Source organism: Clupea harengus, chromosome 8 (genome assembly GCF_900700415.2).
Source record: "Clupea harengus chromosome 8, Ch_v2.0.2, whole genome shotgun sequence".
Taxonomy (NCBI): Eukaryota; Metazoa; Chordata; class Actinopteri; order Clupeiformes; family Clupeidae; genus Clupea; species Clupea harengus.
Window position 1 is genome coordinate 19,277,229 of NC_045159.1, and position 26,339 is coordinate 19,303,567.

The 26,339-nt window shown below is 43.9% G+C and overlaps 1 protein-coding gene across 1 annotated transcript; it reads right to left on the reverse strand.

Annotated features, from left to right (window-relative positions):
* Positions 1-2,994: 2,994 nt before the first annotated feature.
* Positions 2,995-25,271, reverse strand: rars1 (arginyl-tRNA synthetase 1). The gene is made up of 15 exons (XM_012818344.3): positions 25,118-25,271; positions 24,199-24,333; positions 23,007-23,195; positions 20,583-20,691; positions 20,226-20,326; positions 19,535-19,656; positions 19,149-19,269; positions 18,711-18,840; positions 18,045-18,149; positions 17,238-17,416; positions 16,703-16,812; positions 16,133-16,238; positions 13,674-13,846; positions 6,146-6,393; positions 2,995-3,380 (listed from the first exon to the last, which is right to left on the reverse strand). The coding sequence occupies exons 1-15, from the start codon at positions 25,160-25,162 to the stop codon at positions 3,271-3,273; spliced, it is 1,983 nt and encodes a 660-aa protein (XP_012673798.2). The 5' UTR covers positions 25,163-25,271; the 3' UTR covers positions 2,995-3,270.
* Between the last annotated feature and the right edge of the window lie 1,068 nt (positions 25,272-26,339).

Consider the following 26,339-nt stretch of genomic DNA (forward strand, 5'->3'; position numbering starts at 1 on the left):
TGATACATTTACAGTAGGTCATTTAGCAGACGCTGCATTTCAAAGATTTGCTTGAGTGAAGCTCTACATTATAGATACCTGTTCTCTTAATTAAACACAATAATGTGGCAATTTAACACATTGGCCTTCGTCAGTATTGCTTGAGTTTCCCTTCCCGGGTGCAACTACAAGGCCTATAAGCATAGGTAGGCTATAGGAGCCAGACACACCAGAATAGAGGGGGAATGAAGTAGCTTCTCAGAGGCTGTGAAATGACAGATCAGACGAGTAGCTGAATGTCGAGAGCAGTGCGCAGAGAGCGGGCCACGGTGATGAGTCTGCATATGCTCTGGATTATGGGAAGAGACACGAGGACCTGTCAAGAGAATGGAGATGTCTGTAGGACTGTTCCTACGGTGACACACAGCGGGGCCTAACCACGGAACGCTCGCTATCCCACTGTTCCGCCGATTCTCATTCTAGAACTGTCAGGCCCCCGGAGAGAGCAGAGCTTTTTCTCTCAGATGTCTCGCCGTCTCCGAGCCAGACGAGTGCACGTTCAGAGAACCGGTCTCACTGTGGGAGATGATCTTTTCAGGTGTGTCGCTGTGAACCTTTCACAACGCGGTTAGTTGCAGTCTTTGGGAACAGAGCATTTGTAGACCTGTAAGGTTTGTCCGCTTGTTTAAACTGTCCCCACGTAAAAAGTACACCTGATTTCTGCATAATATTGGTCGTTAATAATTAAGAATCTATTTAAATGATTGCCATTTGAGCGGGCTGGGAAGGTGAGTGGGTGCACGGCAGGACCAATACGTACAGTGGGGAAAATGAGTATTTGAACCCCTGCCGATTTCGCAAGTTTGGCCACTTGCAAAGAAATGTGTGATCTATAATTGTAATGGTAGGTGTATTTTAACAGTGAGAAATAGAATATCAACAAACAAATCCAGAAAACTGCATTTTATAACATTTATGACTTTATTTGTATTTGAATCAGAAAATACGCTCTAGGTCTGGGGCTCCATGCAAGATATCCCCTCGTGCGGTATCGGTGATCATCCGAAAGGTGCAGAATAACCCCAGAACTACACAGGGGGAGCTTGTGAATGATCTCAAGGCAGCTGGGACCACAGTCACCAAGAAAACCATTGGCAACACACTACGCCGTAATGGTTTGAAGTACTGCAGAACTCGCAAGGTCCCCCTGCTCAAGGAAGCACACGTACAGGGCCGTCTGAAGTTTGCCAATGAACACTTGAATGATTCTAAGGAGGATTGGGAGACAGGATGTAGTCAGATGAGACCAAAATCAAGCTCTTTGGCATCAACTCGACTTGCCGCGTTTGGAGGGGGAAGAATGCTGAATATGACCCCAAGAACACCATCCCCACCGTCAAGCATGGAGGTGGAAACATTATGCTTTGGGGCTGTTTCTCTGCCAAGGGTACAGGACGACTCCACTGCATCGAGGGGACTATGGATGGGGCCATGTAACGTGGAATATTGGGCTTGAACCTCATTCCCTCCTATTGAAAACGCAATCTTAAGGATTTGGAGAGGATCTGCAAAGAGGAGTGGACCAAAATCCCTCCTGAGATGTGTGTAAACCTGGTGACCAACTACAAGAAAAAGTCTGACGTCTGTGCTTGCCAACAAGGGTTATTCCACCAAGTACTAAGTCATGTTTTGCTAAGGGTTCAAATACTTATTTTCTGCATCAAATGCAAATTAAGTCCTAAATGTTATAAAATTCGGTTTTCTGGATTTTTTTGTTGATATTCTGTTTCTCACTGTTAAAATACACCTACTATTACAATTATAGATCACACATTTCTTTGCAAGTGGCCAAACTTGCGAAATCAGCAGGGGTTCAAATACTTATTTTCCCCACTGTAGCTGTGTGGCTGTGGTAGTAGTCACATAAGGAAGTCTGCAGTTCCCATGCGTCCTTTTGTACACTGTAGTTCTATAATCTAGCATGATAAAGTTGTATTGATTTGAGAAGTGAAAAGCCCTTTATTCTTCAAGGCCTTGGTAATATTTTCCCTCAAACACCTAAAAATCCATTTTCAGGGCAGTTAGACAGAAACAAGGGCTTTGGAGACCAAGCCTTTGTCCGAGTGCGAGCGCAAGGGTTAGAAAATATACTCCTGCCTTCCTAATGATTAGCTTATTCTTCAAAATCTTTCATTTAGATCTCAAACCCGAAATTAGGTGCTCCAACGATGGGCCACGCAATGAATGAATAACAACCCTTAGCTCCGCTGCACCTCGTCAATCAGTTCAATTAATCACCGCAGCGATTATCAGTAGGAGGGGCATTAATCAGACCGCTTTCATTCAATCCTCACAAGACCGGAGTGTAAATAGGAGCCAATGGAGACTTGAAGGTTTGTGATGCACTGATAGCCAGCACACACATCTTACGCACTTTGATTACTACTAAGTTCTTTTATTGCCTTTTCTTGCAGAACTTCATTAGAAAATGCTTTGTGTTTTAACTGCGGTGGAAAAGAAAAGGAATAAAAAGGTAAAAACCCTCAGATGTTATAAAGGCCCAAAACTGGCCCTTCATTAGGTTTCCCACCATACAGCATTTTTCTTCACTCGTTAACAAACAAACAAACAAACAAACAAACAACCACTTTGGAGGAACTTGCAATTCTGCATTCTCTCCTAAAAGACCAGCAACTGCATCTCGTTTGTTACTGATGTTAGTCCCCCAGTTGGCAAACCAAAGTGCACCGCCTACCACGGCTCTGGGCTAGGAGTTTGAGTGTCTGAAGGGGAAGATAACACAGATGTAAAGGCAGGGTTTAAATAAGACATGTAAGGATGTGAATATATCATTATTACTTTGTCATGAATCCAGTTCAATTCACATGGCCTTAGGCCTGGAGTTTTGGAGCTGACATCTTCTAGAAGTTCCCAGCACTGCAAGGTGCAGATTAGTTTCTCTGAATGGCTTAGTGAATATTTTAACAGGAGGGGAAAAAAAGACAGACAGCAACATGACAATAATCAGAATTGCCCTTTAATGCTGAATTGTATAAATTATGAAACAAAGGGTCCACATCATTTTTTTTTCCTTTTCCAGCAGTGAATCGGTTTCCTTTTCTGACAAGTTTTATTTGTTATGGTAACATCCTGAAGAACATTACAGGTGATAAAAAGGTTTGTGCCGTGTTGTCGACAGGCCATCCTATTGGTCACCTACAGCTGAAGAAGGGCATGTGTCGGGCTTGAACAAGGTCGTTCTGAAGTTCCACTGTTCTGAGGTTCCACTGTTCACATCCTCTGCACTGGAGTGATGCCCAGGATGTCGAAGCCTTTGGCCATGATAGCAGCTGTAGCCTCACATAGCAGCATCCTCCACATATTAACCTTCACCACCTCACCTGTAAAACACACACACACCACACACAAACAACATACAAATACACACACAAAGCACAGAGAGAGAGAAACACACACACACACACACACACAAATACACACACACAAAGCACAGAGAGAGAGAGAGAGAGAGAGAGAGAGAGACACACACACACACACACACACACACACACACACACAAAAGGGCAACCAGTTAGACTCGGATGGCATGAAGGTCCTTCTAAAATGAATTGTAGTCCAGTCCAGTCCAATCCGAGGCGAGCCGAGACGACCCAATCAATACTATGCTAGTGAGCAGCTAGCACACACACACACACACACACACACACACACACACACACACACACACACACACACACACAGACACACACACACACACACGACCCAATCAATACTATGGCATTTCCATGGCTGGCCTTTGCGACTAAACAGCCTTGCGTGAGATGAATGGCCGCCACCGTGAGCGATGGCCACTCTTGCCACACTGCATGGGAAGACAACATGGCCGACTGGCGGGAACACACAGGAAGCAGGACATGGCGTGAGGGTAGAGGCCAGGGGTAAAGACTGGGCATCAAGGCTCACGGACTGGTTCAAATAAGAAGGGCAATATCCCTAGAATGCCTGGAGTCAACACATCCATAACTACACATGTAATAATAGACACACACGCCATGGCAGACTCATATACTATGCTATTATACTGTACTGAATACACACACAGTGGCACGCTAACGTCTTGCCACCCCTGGTCAAACGCCCTGTTACTGTGAATAGTTTCCAAAATGCATTCAGATATTCCTTTAGAAACTTCTGACGATTCATTTTTTGTGATGAGGACGCAGGAAAGCTTTTCCTCTGAAGACGCCTCCATGATGGTCATATTTGTGCAGTAGAACAGTGCACCAACACTCTAGAGTCTAAAACTTCCTGAAGATCTTTTGCAGTCAAACGGGGGGTTTTGATTTGCCTTTCTAGCAATCCAACAAGCAGTTCTCTCTGAAGGTTTTCTTGGTTCTCCACACCTCAACTTGACCTCCAACATTACTGTTAACTGCCGTTTCTTAATTACATTATGAACTGAGGAAACAGCTACCTGAAAATGCGTTGCTATAATCTTATAGCTTCTCCTCACTTCAGTATCTTCTTAGAGCTTCCTCCTGCTCCATTATATTTGTTTTCAGAGCACTAGGCAGCTGCTTAGAGGAGCCCGTGGCTGCTGATTGTTGGGACAAGATTTGAGGAGTCAGGGCATTTATACAGCTTTGAAATTTGCATCACCTGGCCTTTCCTAACGATTATTGCACTATTGCAGAGACGCCATAGCGCTAACAGGCTAATTAAGGTCTGACAGAAAATTATCTGAGAGCTCAAATCTCTTGAGGAGTCCAGGCTTTTGCACAGTGCTCCTTTCCTTTTTTTTCACTCTAAAGTTTTACAGAACAAAAAATAAAACTTTATTCTTGCTTAGAAATGTTGAAGAGAATGTTTCATCTTTTTGGAGATCAGTTCATCTTCTGCTCACCGTAGTAGAAACTTTGACCCGTGGTGCCCAAATGTTTGACTGCCACTGTGTGCCCAAATGTTTGACTGCCACTGTGTGCCCAACCTCAGAAGCACTTGGCTTAAACAGCGGACAGCAAACAGCATCCCTCTAAGGCATCCCACTTGAATAAAGTGACTATTGGTACGGAATTCTGTGGAATTTGGCCCTGTGAGGCGTGCCCTAGTGAGCAGCTAGCGATACCCAGCGTCCACTCAGCGCTGCAATAGGATTCACAAGAGGCAACCACTCTTTTGACCCTCATTCACACACACACACACACACGTGGACTGAGCGCTGCACTAGGATCCACCACAGCAGGGGAGGCAACCAATCTATTGACCCTCAGCCACACACACACACACACACACACACACACACACGTCGACTGAGCACTGCACTAGGATCGGTAGGATAGATATACTATTGGCACAGAAAAACATTCCGGAACGACAATATTAAGACTATTGGTACAGAAATCTGCAGCCATAGCAGATGCTATTCCAGAAACATTTTAGATTGGATTAAGACCTCTTTCTGCTTTTCTTCATCTGCCAATATAGCCTATAACCCAAACCTAGTGCTTATATATATATAGTAATATATACAGTATATATATAACCCATTCTACATCACCAGCGGGTGTGATATGGCGTACCAGCACAACAAAAGATGCCTGGTGGTCTTTGGAGAGTTCTTTGGCGATACTGGCTGAGTTCTTTGAGTAAACAGTGCCCCCTACTGGAGAAGTTTAAACATACTTCCTGCCTCTACTGAACACATGTACAGAGGCCTGAACTTGTATTTTGCACTGTCCTTCAGAGTGTTCAAATAATAAAGAACCCCAGGTATGTTTAGGCTGTGTTTGTGTGTGTGTGTGTGTGTGTGTGTGTGTGTGTGTGTGTGTGTGTGTGTTTGTGTGTGTGTGTGCTTGTCTGTTTGTTCTTCTTTATAAAGATGCATGCATAGAGTGTAAGAGAGCTGCTGCTCTCCTTCTCTAGGTCATCACACAGAATGTGTGTGTGTGTGTGTGTTTGTGTGTGTGTGTGTGTGTGTGTGTCACTTCTCCATCTGCCACGCACTAGCAGTCGTCAAGGTGGTGGCAAGCTTATAGAGGTAATCATAGTGTGTGTGTGTGTGTGTGTGTGTGTGTGTGTGTGTGTGTGTGCGTCTGTGTGTGTGTGTGTGTGTGTGCGTGCGTGCGTGCGTGCGCATGCTTCTAACCTGTCTGTCGGTCTTTCTCCACGCAGTAACAGACATCGTAGAACTCTGTGAAGGTGGTTGCGAGCTCGTAGAGGTAGTCACAGAGAGTGTGCAGCAGTAGGTCGTCCAGGATCTTCTGCAGGATCTCTGGGAAGCGCAGGATGCACTTGCCCAGCTTCCACTCCCGCTCGTGGTCCAGCAGCACCTCCGTGCTCTCCGCAGCCTTCCGCAACGTCCCCTCGTCAATGTTGGCCAGGCGTGCAATAGACCTGGAACACAAACGCACACAAGCACACAAACACACACACACACACACAAGCACACACACACGGGTTTGTTCAGATACATCTCAGATGCATATATCTATGTTTGCCAAATCTTTATGTAAAGCTTTTGTTCTGGTTTGCCAATGCAGAAAAAAAAAGTGTCATGCCAATAAAGCTCACTTGAATTGAAAGAGAGAAAGAAAGCAAAAAAAGACAGAAAGAAAGACAGAAACAGGTGAGAGAGAAGGAAAGAAAAAGAAAAGTCCAGGGTTTTTCCTGGGTCAAAATGGGTCTTCGGTGCTCCAAAAAAAAATGTGCGCGCTATGCGCGCAGTCTGTGTTACCATGTCACCTGGTAGCTTACATTTTACCATTTCATAAATAATGAGGATATGCTTCAGGAAATAATTTTGCTTCCACTTTAGATTCAAATAGATTGACAATAGTCCAAGCCCCATGGTGCTATCATGTATGGTTCAAAGATGATTAAGGTTTACCTCTTTACATATATATGCAAACTACTGAAATGTATATCAATAGAATCTAGAACTAACCAGTGGTCAGAAATGGAACACACAAATTATGAAAATCAAGTTAATCTATTATTACTATTCATTTTTATTATACAAACCTACATACCATTATTTCTGTCCACAAATATGTTTAATAGTGTGTTTAACTTCTATTGGCCCACCAATGCGTTGTAAATCAAACTTTTGTCAGCATTTTGAGTGGACATTTAATTTGCATTTGTACATGTGTATTCGTGCACGTCGGGCTGGCCCTCGCAGCGGAACGACAGTTTACAACCGCACCGGTTTATCAATGATAATATTAATTCGAGATGCAACACAAATATATCAGCTCTCCTCCGAACGAGCTGAGCTTTCATTGATAAACCAATGCGGTTGTCTGCCTCTCCCGAGGACCCGCGGTCTACTGGTACTCGTTCAAACGGGTAAACAAATCAAATAATAGCCTACACCTGTGTAGGTCCTCAACATAGCAGATATTGTAATACATTGAAAGCCATGAATACTGAAAATGGAATGTTATGCTCAAAATCACCGCCGACTGATGAAGTCAGGATGCATACGCAAGTTGAGTGATCGGCAGCTGGCCGCTCTGTCCATTCGCGCACTTCACAGTTGCGTATTGTTCAGACAAGACACGCTTATCAACTCGATTACTATTGATCAAAACAGAACGAGGTTTCGGCCGTAGCCTATACTTGAAACATACTATTGAGACCATATTCGAACATGCATTGCACGCGTGATGAAGGCGCATCCCACCACCTGAGCGAAATAATTCATATCTATAAATAACAGCTCACCTTTATTTTTTTAACCAGATTTGTAAACAGGTCGCGATCAATATTTTGCAGTACAATAGGCTACCTTGGTTAAAAATCGAATTACGGTAGATGCATGCTAGCATTGCGCTAAATAATTAGACAGCTAACATTAATTAGTGGTGTTAACATAAAGTCAGTTATTGTATATGGCATTAATATTAGGGGTGGGGGGAAAAAAATCGATTTTTCGATTTATCTCGATTCTCTCTAGAACGATTCTGTCTCGATTCAGAAAAGTTCATAATCGATTTTTTAATAAAAACATTTTTTTAAATGTAATTTTTTTTTTTTTTTTTTTTTTTTTACACATTTATTTTGTGTTGAAATGCAAGCTGCATCGATTATTGCATTGTTTCATAGAAAGTCATAATTGTGACAAGGAGAAAAAAAATAGATCTGTTGATTTTCTTTAATTATCAAACACAAAGTAGGAAGTGATTTGAAACTCTGAGTAGCAAACTCAAATGTTTTAAAAATCGAGATGCATCGATAATCGTTTTATCGGTTTAGAATTGATAATCGATAATCGGTTTAGAATCGAGAATCGGTTTAGAATCGAATCGTTAACCTCTGAATCGGAATCGAATCGAATCGTGAGGTGCCAAGAGATTCCCACCCCTAATTAATATTATTCCAAAACACCTTCACTAGTTGTTTTAACCAGATTTGTAAGCAGGTTGTAAACAACATTTTTGAAGTGCCTTGGTTTAAAACAGCTAAAAGCTAGCTACATTAAATCTCAAATTCAAACCAACGTTTTCTGTAAACTGGCAAGCTTGGAGCAGCCTCTTTTCAATGATTGGCTCAGGGGGTGGGAGGTGGGACAAGCTGCTGCCTTGAAGTCGACGGTGAGGGCTCAAAACACCATTAAGCTGAATTGCGCCATGAATGACAGCTTTTTTTTTATTTATTTTTTATCGCGGATTTTTTTGGTGCCTTAGGAGCTCGGGATTTGTTGTAGGCGCTCGGGAAAACGGCTTAGGCGCGCGCCCAAATTTTCTCTATGCAGGAAAAACCCTGAAGTCAGCAAGGTTGTCACAGTGTAAGTGTAGAATAGTTTAAAACCATGAAGATCCACTTAAAACCACCAAGGTGTACCTTAAAACCATGAAGCTTTCGTGAAAACCTGCTCTAAATCCCTAAATCCCAGTGGTGTCAGATGTGTGTGTGTGTGTGTGTGTGTGTGTGTGTGTGTGTGTGTGTGTGTGTGTGTGTGTGTTGGGCCTGTGCTCAGCGTCGGAAATACACGAGGGCAAAGGGCAAAACTGCCCCTAAGAAATATCATTTTGCCCCTGATATGACTAGGAGAGGGGCAAAAAATGCCCCCATAATTTTCTGTAATAATAATTTAATGAACTTGTCAAAAACATCGTAGCCTATGACCCGGTCCAGTTGCCATTTAAATGTTTTGATTTTCGCCTTGACTGATTGTTGCGTGTGCGTAAAGAACCGAACGTTCTAACAAACAATATTTGGAGCGCTTCTTAATCAGACCTGTGACTGCGAGAGTGAGGAGAAATGAGGATGAGCAAACACAGTCTCTGTCACCATCTCAGGTTCTAAAAGATAAAATTCACACACCCAGCGACCGTCGAAAACTAGAAACTAGATTGACTCGGGGTGGAGGATGACGACGAAAAAAAGACCTGAATTTTTTTGAAGGCATGTCGGACTTGTGGGCAACGAGTTGCCAAAGTCGTTGTCAATCCAGCACGGGCAAATTCTTCTGCTGACTTCATCAAGGGGAGCGAAAACATACAGAAATACATGGCCTTTCGTCACCAGGCGCCAAGCAACACACCATCGCCTACGGTGAATGATAACTAGTAACAATAATTTTAGAAATGATTTAGTTCGGTTTAGCTAGTTTAATGATAGTTAGCTAACGTGAGCTAGCTCTGATAGTGCGTTAGCTACAAAGGCTTGCTTGCAAGCTAGCTAACCAGTCCTATCTGTATTTCCTGTAGGCCTACTATGGTAGGTACAACATGATTAAAGGTAACACAAAAATCCATAAATACAATACGTTATTATTATAAAAAAAGAAAGAAAAAACTATTGTTTATAGTTAAATAGTTAAAAATGTAATAATAACAATAAATAACCACAAAGAAATAAGAATAAAATGTAATATGACTGTCTGATTTATGTTTGGTTTTTGTTCAAAAAATCTAAGAAAACACTTTGAATTCGTAGACTACTGCCTAATAGTCTTATTATTGCCATTTGATGACAATTGCCCATATACTGTAAGCCTAAATAAGTGTGTTTATTATTTTGAACAAAGGTTAAATGTTATTTCACAAGTTTCTAAAAGTGCCCCCAATTTTTTGTTAAATGCCCCTGGATTTCAGTAAGTGGGGGCAAAAATTGCCCCCCAAAAAATATGTTGGATCAGTCCTGACTGGTCACACTGAAACACACACACACACACACACACACACACACACACACACACACACACACACACACACTGGAAGGGGTGCAGTGTAACTATTAGCACTAATGACTAATGTACACGGTATTTACACTGATGTTTTAAAGAAGACAGATGAACCATTGATATGCTGATATCAACTCCAAAAATCACCACGGAAATGCATCATCATTTCCTAATCCATCCATCTCTCTGTGCAAAGTGTTTGTTCAGTTCCAGGAGAAAGCAAACCTCCAGGACATATTAATAAAGTTATATGCCTCATAAATCTAAGTCTGAATGCCTGATCATATCAGTAGAGTACATCAGTAAAGTTAGAGTGGAGTAAAGTTAGAGTAGAGTTAGAGTAGAGTAGAGTTAGAGTAGAGTTAGAGTAAAGTTAGAGTGGAGTAGCGTTAGAGTGGAGTAAAGTTAGAGTAGAGTAAAGTTAGAGTAGAGTAAAGTTAGAGTGGGGTGGAGTTAGAGTAGAGTAGAGTTAGAGTAAAGTTAGAATAGAGTTAGACTTGAGTAAAGTTACAAAATGCCTTCTCACATCTGCTATTCTCTGCACTGCAGCTCCACAATCCCAAAGTCTAAGAGGAAGCAATTTCAGCTCCTTGATTAGAGGGGGTGGGGGTCAGTGTGGACTCTGATGGCTTTTCTGGGGCTCCGGTCAACACAGCTGGCACGGGGGGTGACCTGGAGAGCCCGTCAGACTGCGCCTGTACCCCTCAGCAGCCCTCCACTCTGGCCTGGCCTCCTGCACGCTGCGCAAAGCTCTTTAAATGGATGTTTAGAGCATCTTGACAGCGGTCCACATCCGCTGGGATTGCTGGCTGAGTGTGTGTGTGTGGTGTGTGTGTGTGTGTGTGTGTGTGTGTGTGTGTGTGTGTGTGTGTGTGTGTGTGTGTGTGTGTGTGTGTGTGTGTGTGTGTGTGTGTGTGTGTGTGTGTGTGTGTGTGTGTGTGTGTGTGTGTGTGTGTGTGTGCGTAACCCTAGCAGAATGCAATAAGCCCATCTCTGGTGCAGAAAATCCATTAGAACTTGGCGTGGCCACGGCAGCGGCGCTCCAAAATCCCCTGGTGACAGTCGGAGATTTCACGACTGGCTGGCCACCGGCGTGACATCACAAGGCAAATCTGGACAACGACCGCGCCGAGGAAGAGACGAGGCGTGGAGGTGAGGTACAGCCAGAGCAGGTCGGAGCTTTTATCTATTTTTATAAAATCATAATATTTCTTTCCTTTACTTATATTTTCCGATTTTTACAAGGGCTTTTTATTCTTCCAAATCTTTTCTGAAAAGCACTTTCAGTTGTCTGTGTGCATTGAAGGTGACGTATAAATAAACTCATCTTGCCTGTCCAGACCCCTCATTATAGACTATAGTGAATGTGTTTCCAGAGAAACCGGAATGCTGGAAGTGAATGCGTTTCCAGAGAAACCGGAATGCTTGAAGTCCCATCTCCATGCACTACCAAAAGCCAGCATCTCCAGAGACATTTGCCTTGGCTCAGCGCGCCTGTGCTGTCTGGCTCCACTGCATTGATCGCTGATAGGAAATCAAGAACTAATCAAGCAGCGTTTTTTGGCTCCTTGCACAAGTCTTTTCACGGTACTGGGAATCATTGACATGGTGAAACCCACTCGTCCCTTGGGAGTGCAGGCCCGGATCTTCTCATTTTAAATAGCGGCAGTCGCCAATTTCATCGCCAGTGTCATTGCCAGCTTGGAGTGTGCCGGTTCAAAGTGATGGCATATCACCAGCATGGCAGCTAGCGGCCCTGGCATGGCTACCCCTCCTGGCAAGGCTGCGCTACCCCCATGTTCTGGGCATAGTTAGGCAGCTAAATGTGCTGTGAAATTCCTGTGTAAATGGATCAATAAAGATCATTTCACTGAACTGCCCAGTGGACCAAATGCTCCATGTCTAGTTGCATTGACACACCCAGCGCTTCCCGTCTCATATGCTGCGGACTGAATATTACCAGTTCAGCACTAGATTTGAGTATTACTAGTTCAGCACTAGATTTGAATATTACTAGCTGGAAGTACAGATCAAACATGACCTTTACTGGGCCGGTCTCTGGCAGATAGGCCCCCCTACCTGAGCTGGGTTTCTTCCTGTTAAAAGGGAGTATTTTCTGGCCACCTTGACACAACGTCGATGTGGATAACGGCGCAGTATAAACGAATAAAACTGAATTGAACAGAATTAGAGATGGCATAAATTGCAGTGAGCCGTTTCAGAAGTGTATCAGCAGTGCTGTTGGAGTACAGGAGCTGAATGCCAGGGAAGGTTCAGAAGACAGCTGGTTGTTTTCCAGACGGTTTGCCTTGAGGATGCCAGGTTATGAAGTAGATGACACACAGACAGGAGAGTGGAGTGGAGTGGAGTGGAGTGGAGTGGAGTGGAGTGGAGTGGAGTGGAGTGTCACAATCTTTTGAGGCAGACACACACACCATGCACAAGGAGTTTGTGGGATTGACTGTGACCACACAGAAGCTTGTTTCGGGAGGACTCTGCCTCGCCTCGCCTCCCCTCCTCTCCTCGTCTGTGAAGCTGCGGCTGGTGACAGCCGGCCAGTTTAGTGTCACTGATAAAGACGCTGAAGACAGGCCGCCGACCTCCATCACGCCACACTGCTCACACCCAACACAGATCTGCTCTCACTCTGAGTGGCCAAATGCTTCATGGTGAGCCCACACGGCAGGGAAAAAGTCATGAATTCCCATTTTTCATTATCATACCCATGCTCACAGACACACACACACATATACACAAACACACACACCCTACACACAAACACACACACACTTAAACAACCCCATGATCAAATGCGCTCACACAACCATTAAAAGGGCACTGGTCAACTATTACTACAGTCAATTGATCAGAGCGAGAGAAGCATTGACTGCTACTTGGGTCTACACGTAATGCTCCCTCATAAACCGCTAGTGATCAACACCTACCTAGTGATCGAAACCTAGAAGACAAGAAGAAAAACAAACACACAAGACACACACACACACACAAACACTGTGGTTCCCGCACGCACACGCACACGCACACACACACACACACACACACACACACACACACACAGACACAGACACAGACAAACACTGTGGTTCCCACACGCACACACACACACACACACACGCACACAAACACACACACACACACGCACACACAGTGGTTCCCAAGGTTTTCATGGCAGCTCCCCCCGTCCCTTTGCCAAGAGAAAGAAAATGGCCACACTGTCTGCCACCCATGGGGTTTAGCCCCTCCCTAGCTAGCCTGCCAACGCTGCTAGCAGGAGACCAGTGCAAGACTGCGCTTCTCACAACCCAGGTTATGCAAACACACATGTCTGCACAACCTACCAGTCTCTCTCACACACACACACAGAGCTGCACATTCTACCACATTCTCAATCACACACACACGCACACACACACACACACAACCATATATGTCTGCACATTCTACAACAGTCTCAGAGACACACCTGATTCTGGTGAAGGCGTAGAGCAGGTAGGCGGCCGTGTTGCCCCGGTCATCCAGCATCTTGTCGAAGGAGAAGACGTAGTCATTGATGCGGTTGTGGGACAGGTCGGCGTATTTGATGCAGCCGAACGCCACGGCCGTCTGGGCCTTTGTCAACTCCTCTGGAGTCAAGACCTACACGACAACACAAAACACATCAGGACAACACGCCAGAAAACAACACACCTTTACCACATTCGCATCAGCAAACATAGTGGACATTCATCATCATCAACAACATCACAAACACGTCGCAAAACACTAGAGTACTTCCCAAAACACACCATACAAACTCTACATCCTGCAACACTATCAATCTTCCAGATTCGTACCCCTTCCCTGGTAATTGGGAGCAAGACAACACAATGTGCGGACCCACGCGACTAGCTGCGTTCCTGCTCCAGACGAGCTGACGGCTCATAGAGGAAAACAGACTAAATAAATGATTGAGGCAGTGAATAGTTAATCAACTTGGGCGCGGCGCGAGCCTCTAGTGCTTTGAGCCGTCGCTGAAGGCCGACCAGTTTTGTTTTTCACTCGAAGTGAAAGAAGAATAACTCCTCTTCAGTATTTAAACATCACCACAACATCACACATCAACTCCGTTTACATCTCTCTGCCTGACAGACCAGTCAGCCACTGCCAACATCACACCAGCAAAACAAGTCAACACCGCTCACACACACTCACACACTTATTGCAGGAGACAGTGACAGAAAAGAAAAGAGAGACAGAGATAAAAAAAAGAAGAAGGAAAGAAAGTCTTCTGATTTAATTGTTTTGATGGTTCTTAGAAAAAATGAAGAAAGAAAGAGTGAAAAGAGAGCAAAAAAATAATTTGAGAGAGAGAGAGAAAGAGAGAAAGAAAGTGAGAAAGAGAAAGAAAGAAAGGGAGAAAGAAAAGAAAGAGAGAAAGAGTGAAAAGAGAGCAAAAAAATAATTTGAGAGAGAGAAAGAGAGAAAGAAAGATAGAAAGAAAGTGAGACAGAGAAAGAACGAAAGAGAAAGAAAGAAAGGGAGAAAGAAAGATAGAGAGAGAGAGCAGCTTACTAGACCAGCTGTCTGGGCCGGACCCAAGCCAGATGAGTTCCTCACACCGCGGCTGCCAAAGAGCAGAGCCTCCTTCTGATTGGCCGGTTCAGACAGAGCCTTGAAGCCTGTGTTCCTGAGAGCTCTATCTATCTTAGTCAGTCGATAGCGTTCACCCTAATTATCTGCTAATTAGCTAATTAGCGCGTTAGCTTGCTAAGGATCTGACACTAGCATCCTGATGAAAGAAAGACGCGAGTTGAGCCTAGCAAACTGAAGAGTTAAAGTTGCCCTCCACAGATCTCACCCATCTCTTCTATAGTCAACAGCGCTGTGCACAGCACAGGAGAAATGACTGACAGGTGTGTTGATGAATACTTGCAAGGAACTCCCTGTTAGCAGCTGATAACAAGTAGGAAGAGCGAATGGCTTCCGCTGCTGATTACAGAATCCCCGGATGGTCGCAGAAGCAGAAGATCTACTTAATTGATAGCCATCAGAATAGAAAACCCACAGAATAGAAAAATAGTAGTAAAGGCATTTCTATTCGCAACAACGCCACCATGAAACAGGAAGTAAATTAGCACTTAATCTCCATAATAATAAGCCTCACAGATGTCCAAAAATGACAGGAAATTCAGTCGAAGGAAGAATGTGGCTTTCATCCAATCAGCTCCATCCAACTTTATGATAAAGCCTTTTACTTCAAATATGGCTATGCTGTAAAATGTGTTACATGGTTCTGTGTACAACTCTCTATCTGGCGAGATGTGTGCTCAACGACCTCAGACACACATTCAGCATGAGATAACCTGTTCAAACGGCAGAGAGACTGATGATGGGCTGCCATCGCTCGGGAGACGAGGGAAAGGGAGGGAAAGAGAGCAGACGAGGGAGAAGGAGGGATAGAGAGCGCAGACGAGGGAGAAGGAGGGATAGAGAGCGCAGACGAGGGAGAAGGAGGGATAGAGAGCGCAGACGAGGGAGAAGGAGGGAAAGAGAGCAGACGAGGGAGAAGGAGGGATAGAGAGCGCAGACGAGGGTCGTGTGTGGCTCTGTCCAAACCACCCATTTACAGAACCAGGAGTGAACACCAACACCAGAGTCAGAGTGTTTTAGAGAGCCAGGAGTGTTCATCAACACCAGAGTCAGAGTATTTTAGAGAGCCAGGAGTGTTCATCAACACCAGAGTCAGAGTATTTTTGAGAGCCAGGAGTGTTCATCAACACCAGAGCCAGAGTGTTTTTGAGTACACAAACTAAGGGGCAACTAGACTAATGTTAGGATAATTTAGCTGAATTTGACAAACAGCGTAATGGATTATAATCAAGCACCACACCTTTAAAGAGACAGGAGAAACCAAAGACACAGTGAGAGCTGGACTGGGCTTACCTTGTCTCTCTCTTTGTCCTTAAGTTTGTCCATACTTCTCTTCAGCCCTTCATCCAGGAGGTCCATCAGTCTCACCGTGTCCCCCGAGCGGGTCTTAAACTTCTTCCTGAAAGAGAGATGAACTGGAACAAACTTCTCTTGGGCTCCACGCAGAACATTTGGACAAACACGGAAGACTAGATCTGGGGTAAGTCTGATTCTATCATGCCAAGCATTTAGTCACCGTTTCCACCAGATATACGGCCAGATGAGATAAGAGCCAAGAAACTAAAGTTAAGACTGAAGACTAAGCAAGACGACAAGATGAACGAAAGACAGAAATGAGGAAACAAGTACAAACAAATAATCAAAAAGACACACACTCTCTCTCTCTCTCTCTCTCTCTAAAACCATCCATCACACACACACACACACACACAAACACACACACTCTCTCTCTCTCTCTCTCTCTCTCTCTCTCTCTCTCTCTCTCTCTCTGAAACCATCCATCACACACACACACACACACACACACACACACACACACACACACACACACACACACACACACACACACACTCACTCACTCACTTGTCCTCTCCCAGAACCACTCCGAAGCCAGCGTGTTCCACTCGTGTTACTTTGGGGTCGTACCAACCAATCATCTGTGCGCTGGCAAACACAACTTGGAAATGGACGCCCTGTAGATACACACACGTTTAGGGCCATGTTTCCAAATTTCAAATAAAAAAAGACAAGCTGTTCATTATTCTTTTTCAATTAGTTGAAAAGATCATGCCCTTAATTACTATATTTCATTCCCTGAGATCCCACTACTTGGTTGGCTTGTCTGGGCTGGAAGCTTTATTGACAGAAACACTGACAACAGTATAAGTTTTGGCAGCCTCTTCAACACAGCAATCAGTGTCTACCTGCCAACCAACACACTAAAGACCCTGACTCATTGGGGAAAAAAGGAAACTTCTAATGAATGGCATGTTTATGGAACCAGCCAGTTTATGAGCTTGCACAATAAATACTGCAATATTTCCCAACACAACCCCACCCACACACACACACAAACACACACACACACACACACACACACACATATACATATACACACCTGTCCGCTGTCCGTCACATAGATGATGATGTCGGCCTTCTCCACAAATAGACGGTGACGAAGGGCGGCAAGGTCGGAGGTGTCGTAGGTGTAGCCGCCGTCAGACTTCACCACCGTCAGGGGGATGGACTGACCCGGGGCAAAGACAATCTTCCTGCCCTCGTCCATCTCAACAAGCCCTGTGTGTGTGTGTGTGTGTGTGTGTGTGTGTGTGTGTGTGTGTGTGTGTGTGTGTGTGTGTGATGGTTTCAGAGAAAGAGAGAGAGAGATAATTTGGGGTCGAATGCAGCAAACCCAATAAAATAAGTGAATAATGTGCCAAGGCCCTTTTTCCTATTCAGAAATAATCCTGAGCTCCATCTGTCAGTCACAAATAGTGATGTTTAAACATTAAGTTCTGAAATATTGGTTCTCAACAATTCTATTTATTCTGTATTATTTTATATTTGCAGATATCCCTGTGGCATAACTTACATAAAAAGGTTTCTTGTCTAGACAGGTGCATTTGCATTCTCAGAGAAAACACAGAAGTTATAAACAAAAACAAAGCAACAGCATCACCTTCTGGACAGTAAGTGACATGACTGTTGACTGCGTCCATATACTCCTCAACATTCTAGACTTTACTATAATGCTTGATAACAGACTCACATCAATTCTGTTAATGTATCAAAATAAAAGAAAATATTTAAATAAATATATATGGCGGTACAATTATTGCCCCATGTAAAACATCAACATAGCTATTCAGCAATGTTAGATGACCGTCTCCGACGGTCTCCAAACTCCAAAAGGAACATTTCTGACCTCTCTGTTCAAACTCCTTGACCACCTCGGTCATCATGTTCTGGTAGAAGGACTCGCCCCGCTCCTCCAAGGAGACGTCCAGGCAGTCGTACACCTTCTGGAACTCTACAGGAAGACAAGAGACAAGGGCAGACACACTTTGTGTGAGTGACACAGCAACACACCCCTCTAGGGAGATCCCAGACACACACTCCACACAACGCAACACACAACATGTGTGTGTGTGTGTGTGTGTGTGTGTGTGTGTGAGAGAGAAAGAGAGAGACTGACATATAGAAGGTGGACATCCATAAGATGAAAGAGAGATCACTGCAAAAGTCAGCCAGGGAGAGAGGTGTGTGTGTGTGTGTGTGTGTGCGTGTGTGTGTGTGTGTGAGAGAGAGTGAGACACAGAGAGAGGACAGACAGAGTGTGTGTAAAGTAGAGAGCTGAAAGAAAACTCTAGAGGAGACATTTTGAAGGGCGGTCCTGTGACTGTCACATCAAAGCGCCGGGGTGACGAGGAATTGCTTGACGCCCGCTATGCCTGATGCCCTCTGGGCTGTCCATCGCCTCGGGGCAACGCTCACCTCCCAAGAGCAGAGCAGAGCGAGCGTGTCCACAACCACGCACGCAGACACAGACCTTCGCTGGACACGGCTCACACACACACACACACACACACACCTTTCCTGGACACATCACAGATGAGGTTCCACGCCTTGATGAATTCCGGCTCTTTGCTCTGTAGTTTCACCACGCACTGGTAGGCCCTCTTCTTGAAGTCCTCCTCCCCATCGAAGCGCTTTTTAGACTCCTAGAACCACACAGCACAGGACCAGGTAAAACCACACGGCACAGGACAGGTAAAACCACACGGCACAGGACCAGGTAGAACCACACGGCACAGGACCAGGTAGAACCACACGGCACAGGACCAGGTAGAACCACACGGCACAGGACCAGGTAGAACCCAGAATGCTCCTCATGTAGCATGCATCACAACATCTGATTCAACCGTCAAAATCTGACCAGCTTACATGGCTGGTGAATATAAACGCTATAAACATGTCTTCAGGAAACGTCCCTCTACTCAGGTTGCCAGGGCTGAGGGCCTTCACTCACCTTGTAGAAGGCCTGGAGGTCTCCGATGGGAGGGCAGCTGGTGAGGTAGTTGGGGAACTTGTCCTGCAGGTGAGCAATCAGCATCCCAAACTGAGTGCCCCAGTCTCCCACATGGTTCAACCTGGCGGGGCAGGAAAGAGGGGCAATTTCAATGGGTAAAACCCCCTCAAAAAAGACTAGAAGATAGTGTATCACTGAGAGGAATCACAATCTCCATGTTCATACTGACAACTGCACAAACGTTATAGGAATATTATATGTTGTTTTGATGTGGCTGACAATCACCACAGACAATAGTGTCAACATCCCTACACAGGTTTGCAAAAGAAAACCGTCTAATCAGAGCCAGATCAGTTCCAGAGTCTGGTTCTGGTTCCTGCACGGACCTCACCACCTCGTAGCCCAGGAACTCAAACAGGCGGCACATGCTGTCACCGATGATGGTGGAACGCAGGTGACCCACGTGCATCTCTTTAGCGATGTTGGGCGAGGAGAAATCCACGACAACCTGAACACGTAAACAAACAAACAAACAAAAACAGTAAGAACATGGAATCATCATCAGCTCCATCGAGGTCCCGAACAAATTAGGAAGTGCTACACACAGAAGAACACTGGTTACATCCACCCGGCTCCTTCTATTCTATGGTCTTGACGTTTCTTTGTTCTATCTCGCCTCCTTCTATTCTATGGTCTTGACGTTTCTTTGTTCTATCTCGCCTCCTTCTATTCTATGGTCTTGACGTGTCTTTGTTCTATCTCGCCTTCTTCTTATCTATTCTATGGTCTTGATGTTTCTTTGTTCTATCTCGCCTTCTTCTATTCTATGGTCTTGACGTTTCTTTGTTCTATCTCACCTCCTTCTATTCTATGGTCTTGATGTTTCTTTGTTCTATCTCGCCTTCTTCTATTCTATGGTCTTGACGTTTCTTTGTTCTATCTCGCCTTCTTCTATTCTATGGTCTTGACGTTTCTTTGTTCTATCTCACCTCCTTCTATTCTATGGTCTTGACGTTTCTTTGTTCTATCTCACCTTCTTCTATTCTATGGTCTTGACGTTTCTTTGTTCTAACTCACCTTCTTCCTGGACTCCAGAGGAGGCGGCTGCACACCATTCACTAGCAGGTTGGTCAGCAGCTTGGACACAAAAGCCTTCTTCAGGTGGATATTAATGAACCCTGGAGAGCAGATACAGCAGTAAATGCAACATTCCTGCAGCGAGCAGATTTATGTAATACAAGGGGCATGACTATGTAACACAAGGGGCATCGCTATGCAACACAAGGGGGCATCTTCTCCAATACAACTTCCAGGAGCGTCAGAGGACTTTCAAGCTGTGCTGCTGAGAACAACACCTTTAATGTCTAGCTGACCAACAACACCTTTAATGTCTAGCTGACCAAAGGATCTCACAGACCGCCACAGAAAGCTCACCTGGACCAGCAATATCAGTGCTCTGGATCAACTCATTGTCCGGAATGTTCTGGACAATCTTCTCTGCAATCTCCCTGGGATTGACCTTCACCCCCTTAGCCTTCAGCATCTACCAAAGGTCACAGGGAGTCCCAAGAGGTCAGTGGAAGGTCATCAGGTCAGACATCTCCATCACTCACAAGCCAACTCCTCATCTCATATATGGGTTATGAACAGGCCTGTGTTGTGCTATTTATATAGTTTATCTAATCTAGAATAACTGCTTTCTTAATCATTTTATTATGCTAAAGCTAAAGGCAAATCAGGAATGTGACTATCTGGCTTATCGCACATTTTCAAAAACTAAAAAGGGGAACACTATTTCATCCAGTATGCCTAAATTGGAGAACAAAAGCAAGATAACACATTAAAGTGAGTATAAATAGTAGTCGTAATCCAGCCTACATTATTGAAAACCAGTGAGGAGTTTAAAAGCCTTTGATGCCTTACAGCGGGTCCATTTTCCAATCAGTTTTTTATCAATATGATTCACTATCCAGCTCTGGGTTATCAATATGATTCCCTATCCAGCTCTGGGTTGCGTGAGCACTATACTGATATTGTTTGGTGTATGGTTACACGTTATCAGAGCTTGTTTTTTATGATACAGTACTGCAATTTCACACAAAATATACAAGTTATGTCATCATTTAGAAAACACTGTTAGTGTGAATTAATTAATCACTCTATTATACACATCATATTTATTCTTTTATCCATAGCAATATACAGTATTATACAGATTCAGATATATTTGTATCCAAAGCAATTTACAGTGCTATGCAGATTCATATATATTTTTATTTAAAGCAATTTACAGTATTGTACAGATTTATATACAGTGGGGAAAATAAGTATTTGAACCCCTGCCGATTTCGCAAGTTTGGCCACTTGCAAAGAAATGTGTGATCTATAATTGTAATAGTAGGTGTATTTTAACAGTGAGAAACAGAATATCAACAAAAAAAATCCAGAAAACTGCATTTTATAAAATGTATGACTTTGCATTTGATGCAGAAAATAAGTATTTGAACCCCTAGCGAAACATGACTTAGTACTTGGTGGAATAACCCTTGTTGGCAAGCACAGACGTCAGACTTTTCTTGTAGTTGGTCACCAGGTTTACACACATCTCAGGAGGGATTTTGGTCCACTCCTCTTTGCAGATCCTCTCCAAATCCTTAAGGTTGCGTTTTCAATGGGAGGGAATGAGGGAATTAGGTTCAAGCCCAATATTCTACATTACATGGCCCCATCCATAGTCCCCTCGATGCAGTGGAGTCGTCCTGTACCCTTGGCAGAGAAACAGCCCCAAAGCATAATGTTTCCACCTCCATGCATGACGGTGGGGATGGTGTCATATTCAGCATTCTTCCCCCTCCAAACACGGCAAGTCAAGTTGATGTCAAAGAGCTTGATTTTGGTCTCATCTGACCACATCCTGTCTCCCAATCCTCCTTAGAATCATTCAAGTGTTCATTGGCAAACTTCAGACGGCCCTGTACATGTGCTTCCTTGAGCAGGGGGACCTTGCGAGTTCTGCAGTACTTCAAACCATTACGGCGTAGTGTGTTGCCAATGGTTTTCTTGGTGACTGTGGTCCCAGCTGCCTTGAGATCATTCACAAGCTCTCCCTGTGTAGTTCTGGGGTTATTCTGCACCTTTCGGATGATCACCGATACCGCACGAGGGGATATCTTGCATGGAGCCCCAGACCTAGAGCGATGGACAGTTGTTTGGTGTTGCTTCCATTTACGAATAATCGCACCAATAGTTGTCTGCTTCTCACCAAGCTGCTTGCCGATGGTTTTGTAACCCATTCCAGCCTTGTGCAGGTCTACAATCTTATCTCTGACGTCCTTGGTCAACTCTTTGGTCTTGCCCATGGTGGTGAGGTTGAAGGTGTACGTATGATTCTTTGGACAGGTTTCTTTTATACACGTCACCAGTTGAGATCAGGTGTACCTTGTTAGGCCTAATGAGGACTAATCTGTGTGCTTCTTGGGCACATAACTGGTCATTGGGAGCCAGAATTCCTGCTGTTTGCTTGGGGGTTCAAATACTTATTTTCTGCATCAAATACAAATAAAGTCATAAATGTTATAAAATGCAGTTTTCTGGATTTGTTTGTTGATATTCTATTTCTCACTGTTAAAATACACCTACCACTTATAGATCACACATTTCTTTGCAAGTGGCCAAACTTGCGAAATCGGCAGGGGTTCAAATACTTATTTTCCCCACTGTATATTTTTTTTATCAGTACACGTGTTTTCTCAGCATAAAACTCATGTCTATGGTGTTGTTAACACCTCCACAAACAACCGGTGCCTATACACTTGCAACAGATCCTGTGAGTCTGAGTGAGACTGAAGTGAGACTAACCTGAGCCATACCCATGGCACTGTTGCACTGGTAGTCTGCAAGCTTAGCCTGCTGGCTGGGAGTGACGGCCAGAGGAGGGCTCTCCAGCTCTGGACAGGCGGCGTGGATGGCCTCCCCGAAGATCTCCTGGAGCCGCAGGTTTATGTTCATCATGGTCTTGGTGCACTCCATCCTCTCCTCCTGCAGGCTCTGAAGAACAAACAGCACATCAGCATCACATGAGAAACCCTAAATGGGAATATCAGAGATCTAGGCTTTTACCGAACTAATCTGAAAGACAAACACCAAATCAACATCACATGAGATCCGATATCTAGGCTTTTGTATAACTAATCTACACCGTCTAAAAACAGGTGTCTAGAAACTCCCTGTATGTCCTTCTTTTAAGAGGAAACATCAATGTGTTTTATCTCGCTAATCTAATCTTCAAGTATTTTATTTATGTAAATGATCTACAGGGCCTCTTAAAATTTCCCTCAGGATTAATAAAGTATCCATCTTAAAATATGTCTTCCATATGACATGAGAAACCCTGATGGGGACATTAGAGATCTAGGCTTTTATTAAGATAATCTAGATTCTTCTAGTATTTTCCTATAAATATGGCCTAGTTTAGGTATTTAGCAGATGTTTTTTGTCCACAGTGAACATATGCAATATACACAACGAGCCTCATTCACTGAAGTAGACGAGACGGCCATGTATGTCTGTGTTGGTCAAAACTGTGACATGATGCCTCCACTGTAGGTGGCCAGTCAAATGACAAACTAGATTTGTGAGAGTTCTACACACTCATATCGGAGTAAATGGCACATGGACTGCATTTATATAGCTCTCTCTACTCATAGAACACTCACAGCGCTTTACAGATTAATGCCTGATATCTACCTATTCACACACTGATGCCAGTGGCTACTGTTAGATTGCTCAAGGACACTTCGACAGTTGGTGAGGAGAAGTCAGGATCGAACTAGCAACCTAGCACATGTCAAGTACGACCGAAGATTCAAGGAAATGTGAGTACACTGCAAAATGTGTCTTCTTAATTAGGCTATGTGTGTGTGTGTGTGTGTGTGTGTGTGTGTGTGTGTGTGTGTGTGTGTGTGTGTGTGTGTGTGTGTGTGTGTGTGTGTGTGTGTGTGTGTGCCCATGATCCAGTGGGACTCCTACCTGGCGTATTTGCTGTACTTACTCGTTTCAGGATGTTGAGGCGGTACTTGAGTTTGGTGTTCTCTTCCCTCAGCTCTTCCGTGTGATTGGGAATACCCAACGTCGCTGGGTTCTTCAAGCTCTCGATCTCAGCAGAGAGAGCTCTTATTTCATTCTCCTGTGAAACCAAGTCATCCACAGGTCAGATCTCGCATTCAACTCACCTTACATGTACAAGTGAGGCAATAACACAAACACCCGTCTGCCTTGAGCATAATATCCCTTCTGCCTGAGGTGGGCTGGAAAGGGGATAGGTACACAGGCAAAGCCATATCTTTATGATGGCCAAACCCTTTTCAGAGAAACTGAGTGGAGTGATGCTATCTTTACTAAAAGCAAAAGTGAAAGCTTTAGGAGGCGTTTCTAGCGTCCTGTGAAATATATGGGGGGGTAAGCCTCTAACCTAATAGTTACATATTAATTGAGGGATTGAGGAGGGTAGGAATGGAGGCTGGTAACGTTGTCGCCACCTCCCAAGATTTGGCCCTCTAAAAACTGCTCATCAACTGTTTAATTATGCCAGTGGGATTCAGGGGCTACCTAGTTGTGTTGGCAAACACCTCCTAGTTTTCTCGATGACAATGCAGCTAACACAAAATAAACCCAGCACCCACAACTCTGTTCTCTCTTCTCTGTCGATTTAGCAGCTAACGTTACAACATGATTGGTAGCTCCTGATAGAGCAGAGCTACAGCGTTAAAGGACCAGATTGCGGATCGGATTTATTTTGTTAACGTTACATACTAGCATCCAGCATACTTGCTGGTGATGCTTTAAGATGCTGACAGTCGCTGCCTTGGGTCACGTCACCGACCAATCAACATGCAGTGCAACTATTTTCGCAAAGATTTAACCACAAACTGAGAAAATCGCCACAGAACTTATTGTAAATAGCGACAAACCTGTCGTAGGAGTCGAGCTGTATATTCGGTTATAGGATCTCCCATAATGGCTGTTAATCCAGCAACTATATGATGAAATATTGAAACTTCTGTCACACGCCTCTGAAGTTGCCTCGCGTGTTTCCTGAACCGGTCCGGTTGGAAAAGAGCTGCAGAAAGAGGGTGTGCGGGCAAACTCTGCGTCAAATTTCACACTGCCCTCCCGTGGACGCCTGAGGGATGGCATGTCCACAGCGCCGTATGTCTTTCAGATATTCTGCCTCAGTTTATTCTATGAACAAACTTTTACAATCTTCTGGATGTAAGACAATCTGTATTAGTCTTTACTTAATCTGTTGATATTAAGAGAGAGAAGATGTGATGGATTTATACACCACACAATATAAGTTTCACTCAATCAAGAGATGACTTTATAATCTTTCCAGAGATCAACAAGAGTTATATAATGTTTTAAGATCACAGATCTTGGTTTGGGAACAGATTGCTAATACATTATTTATACATTCAACTTGGGTTTCCTATTCAGCTCAAACCTTTTGAGGGATGTAATGAAGTTTCAGGGCTAAGAATAATAAAGTAAGATGATGTTATGTCGGGGACGCTACTTTCAAAGCATAGCTTTGCAAACTATCAATTACTTCACACTGGAAGAAGTTGAACTACAGAAAAACTTCCCTGGGGAGATATCTAGTTTGGTTAGCTAAAGCTACTTAGAAAAAGAAGTTCAAATTAACAAATGGACGAAATTTTTATAAAGTATAATACAAAAATTCACAGAATTTATTGCATAAAGTGCCTCCTCCACTATTCCTGGAATATCCCTGAGATCTAAACCTTTCCTAAACAGCACAATCCCATCTGGGCTTTTCACAAGGACAAAATGGCAACGAATACAATATTTTTGTTGTAAACTAATCTGACTACAACTAAAACAACAAGGAAAACAATATTTAACTTGCACCTTTTAAGACTGTTTGACCGACTTGAGCACTGGTCTAAAAAAACTTGTCTTACTCATCAGGTTTTTAACGTCTGACTAGTATAATCTTAACTAAAACAGTCTTCAACTTGTTAGGCTGCATGAACAGCTTGAACTCTGTTGTAAACAATGGGCCTGTCTTTTTACTTGTCAGAGCAGAATCTCTTGTTTTTAGGACACATGAGCAAGAGCCGTCTCTCTAAGCGGTCAGGGTGAAAGACAAAGGGGGTTCTCCCTCCTAGG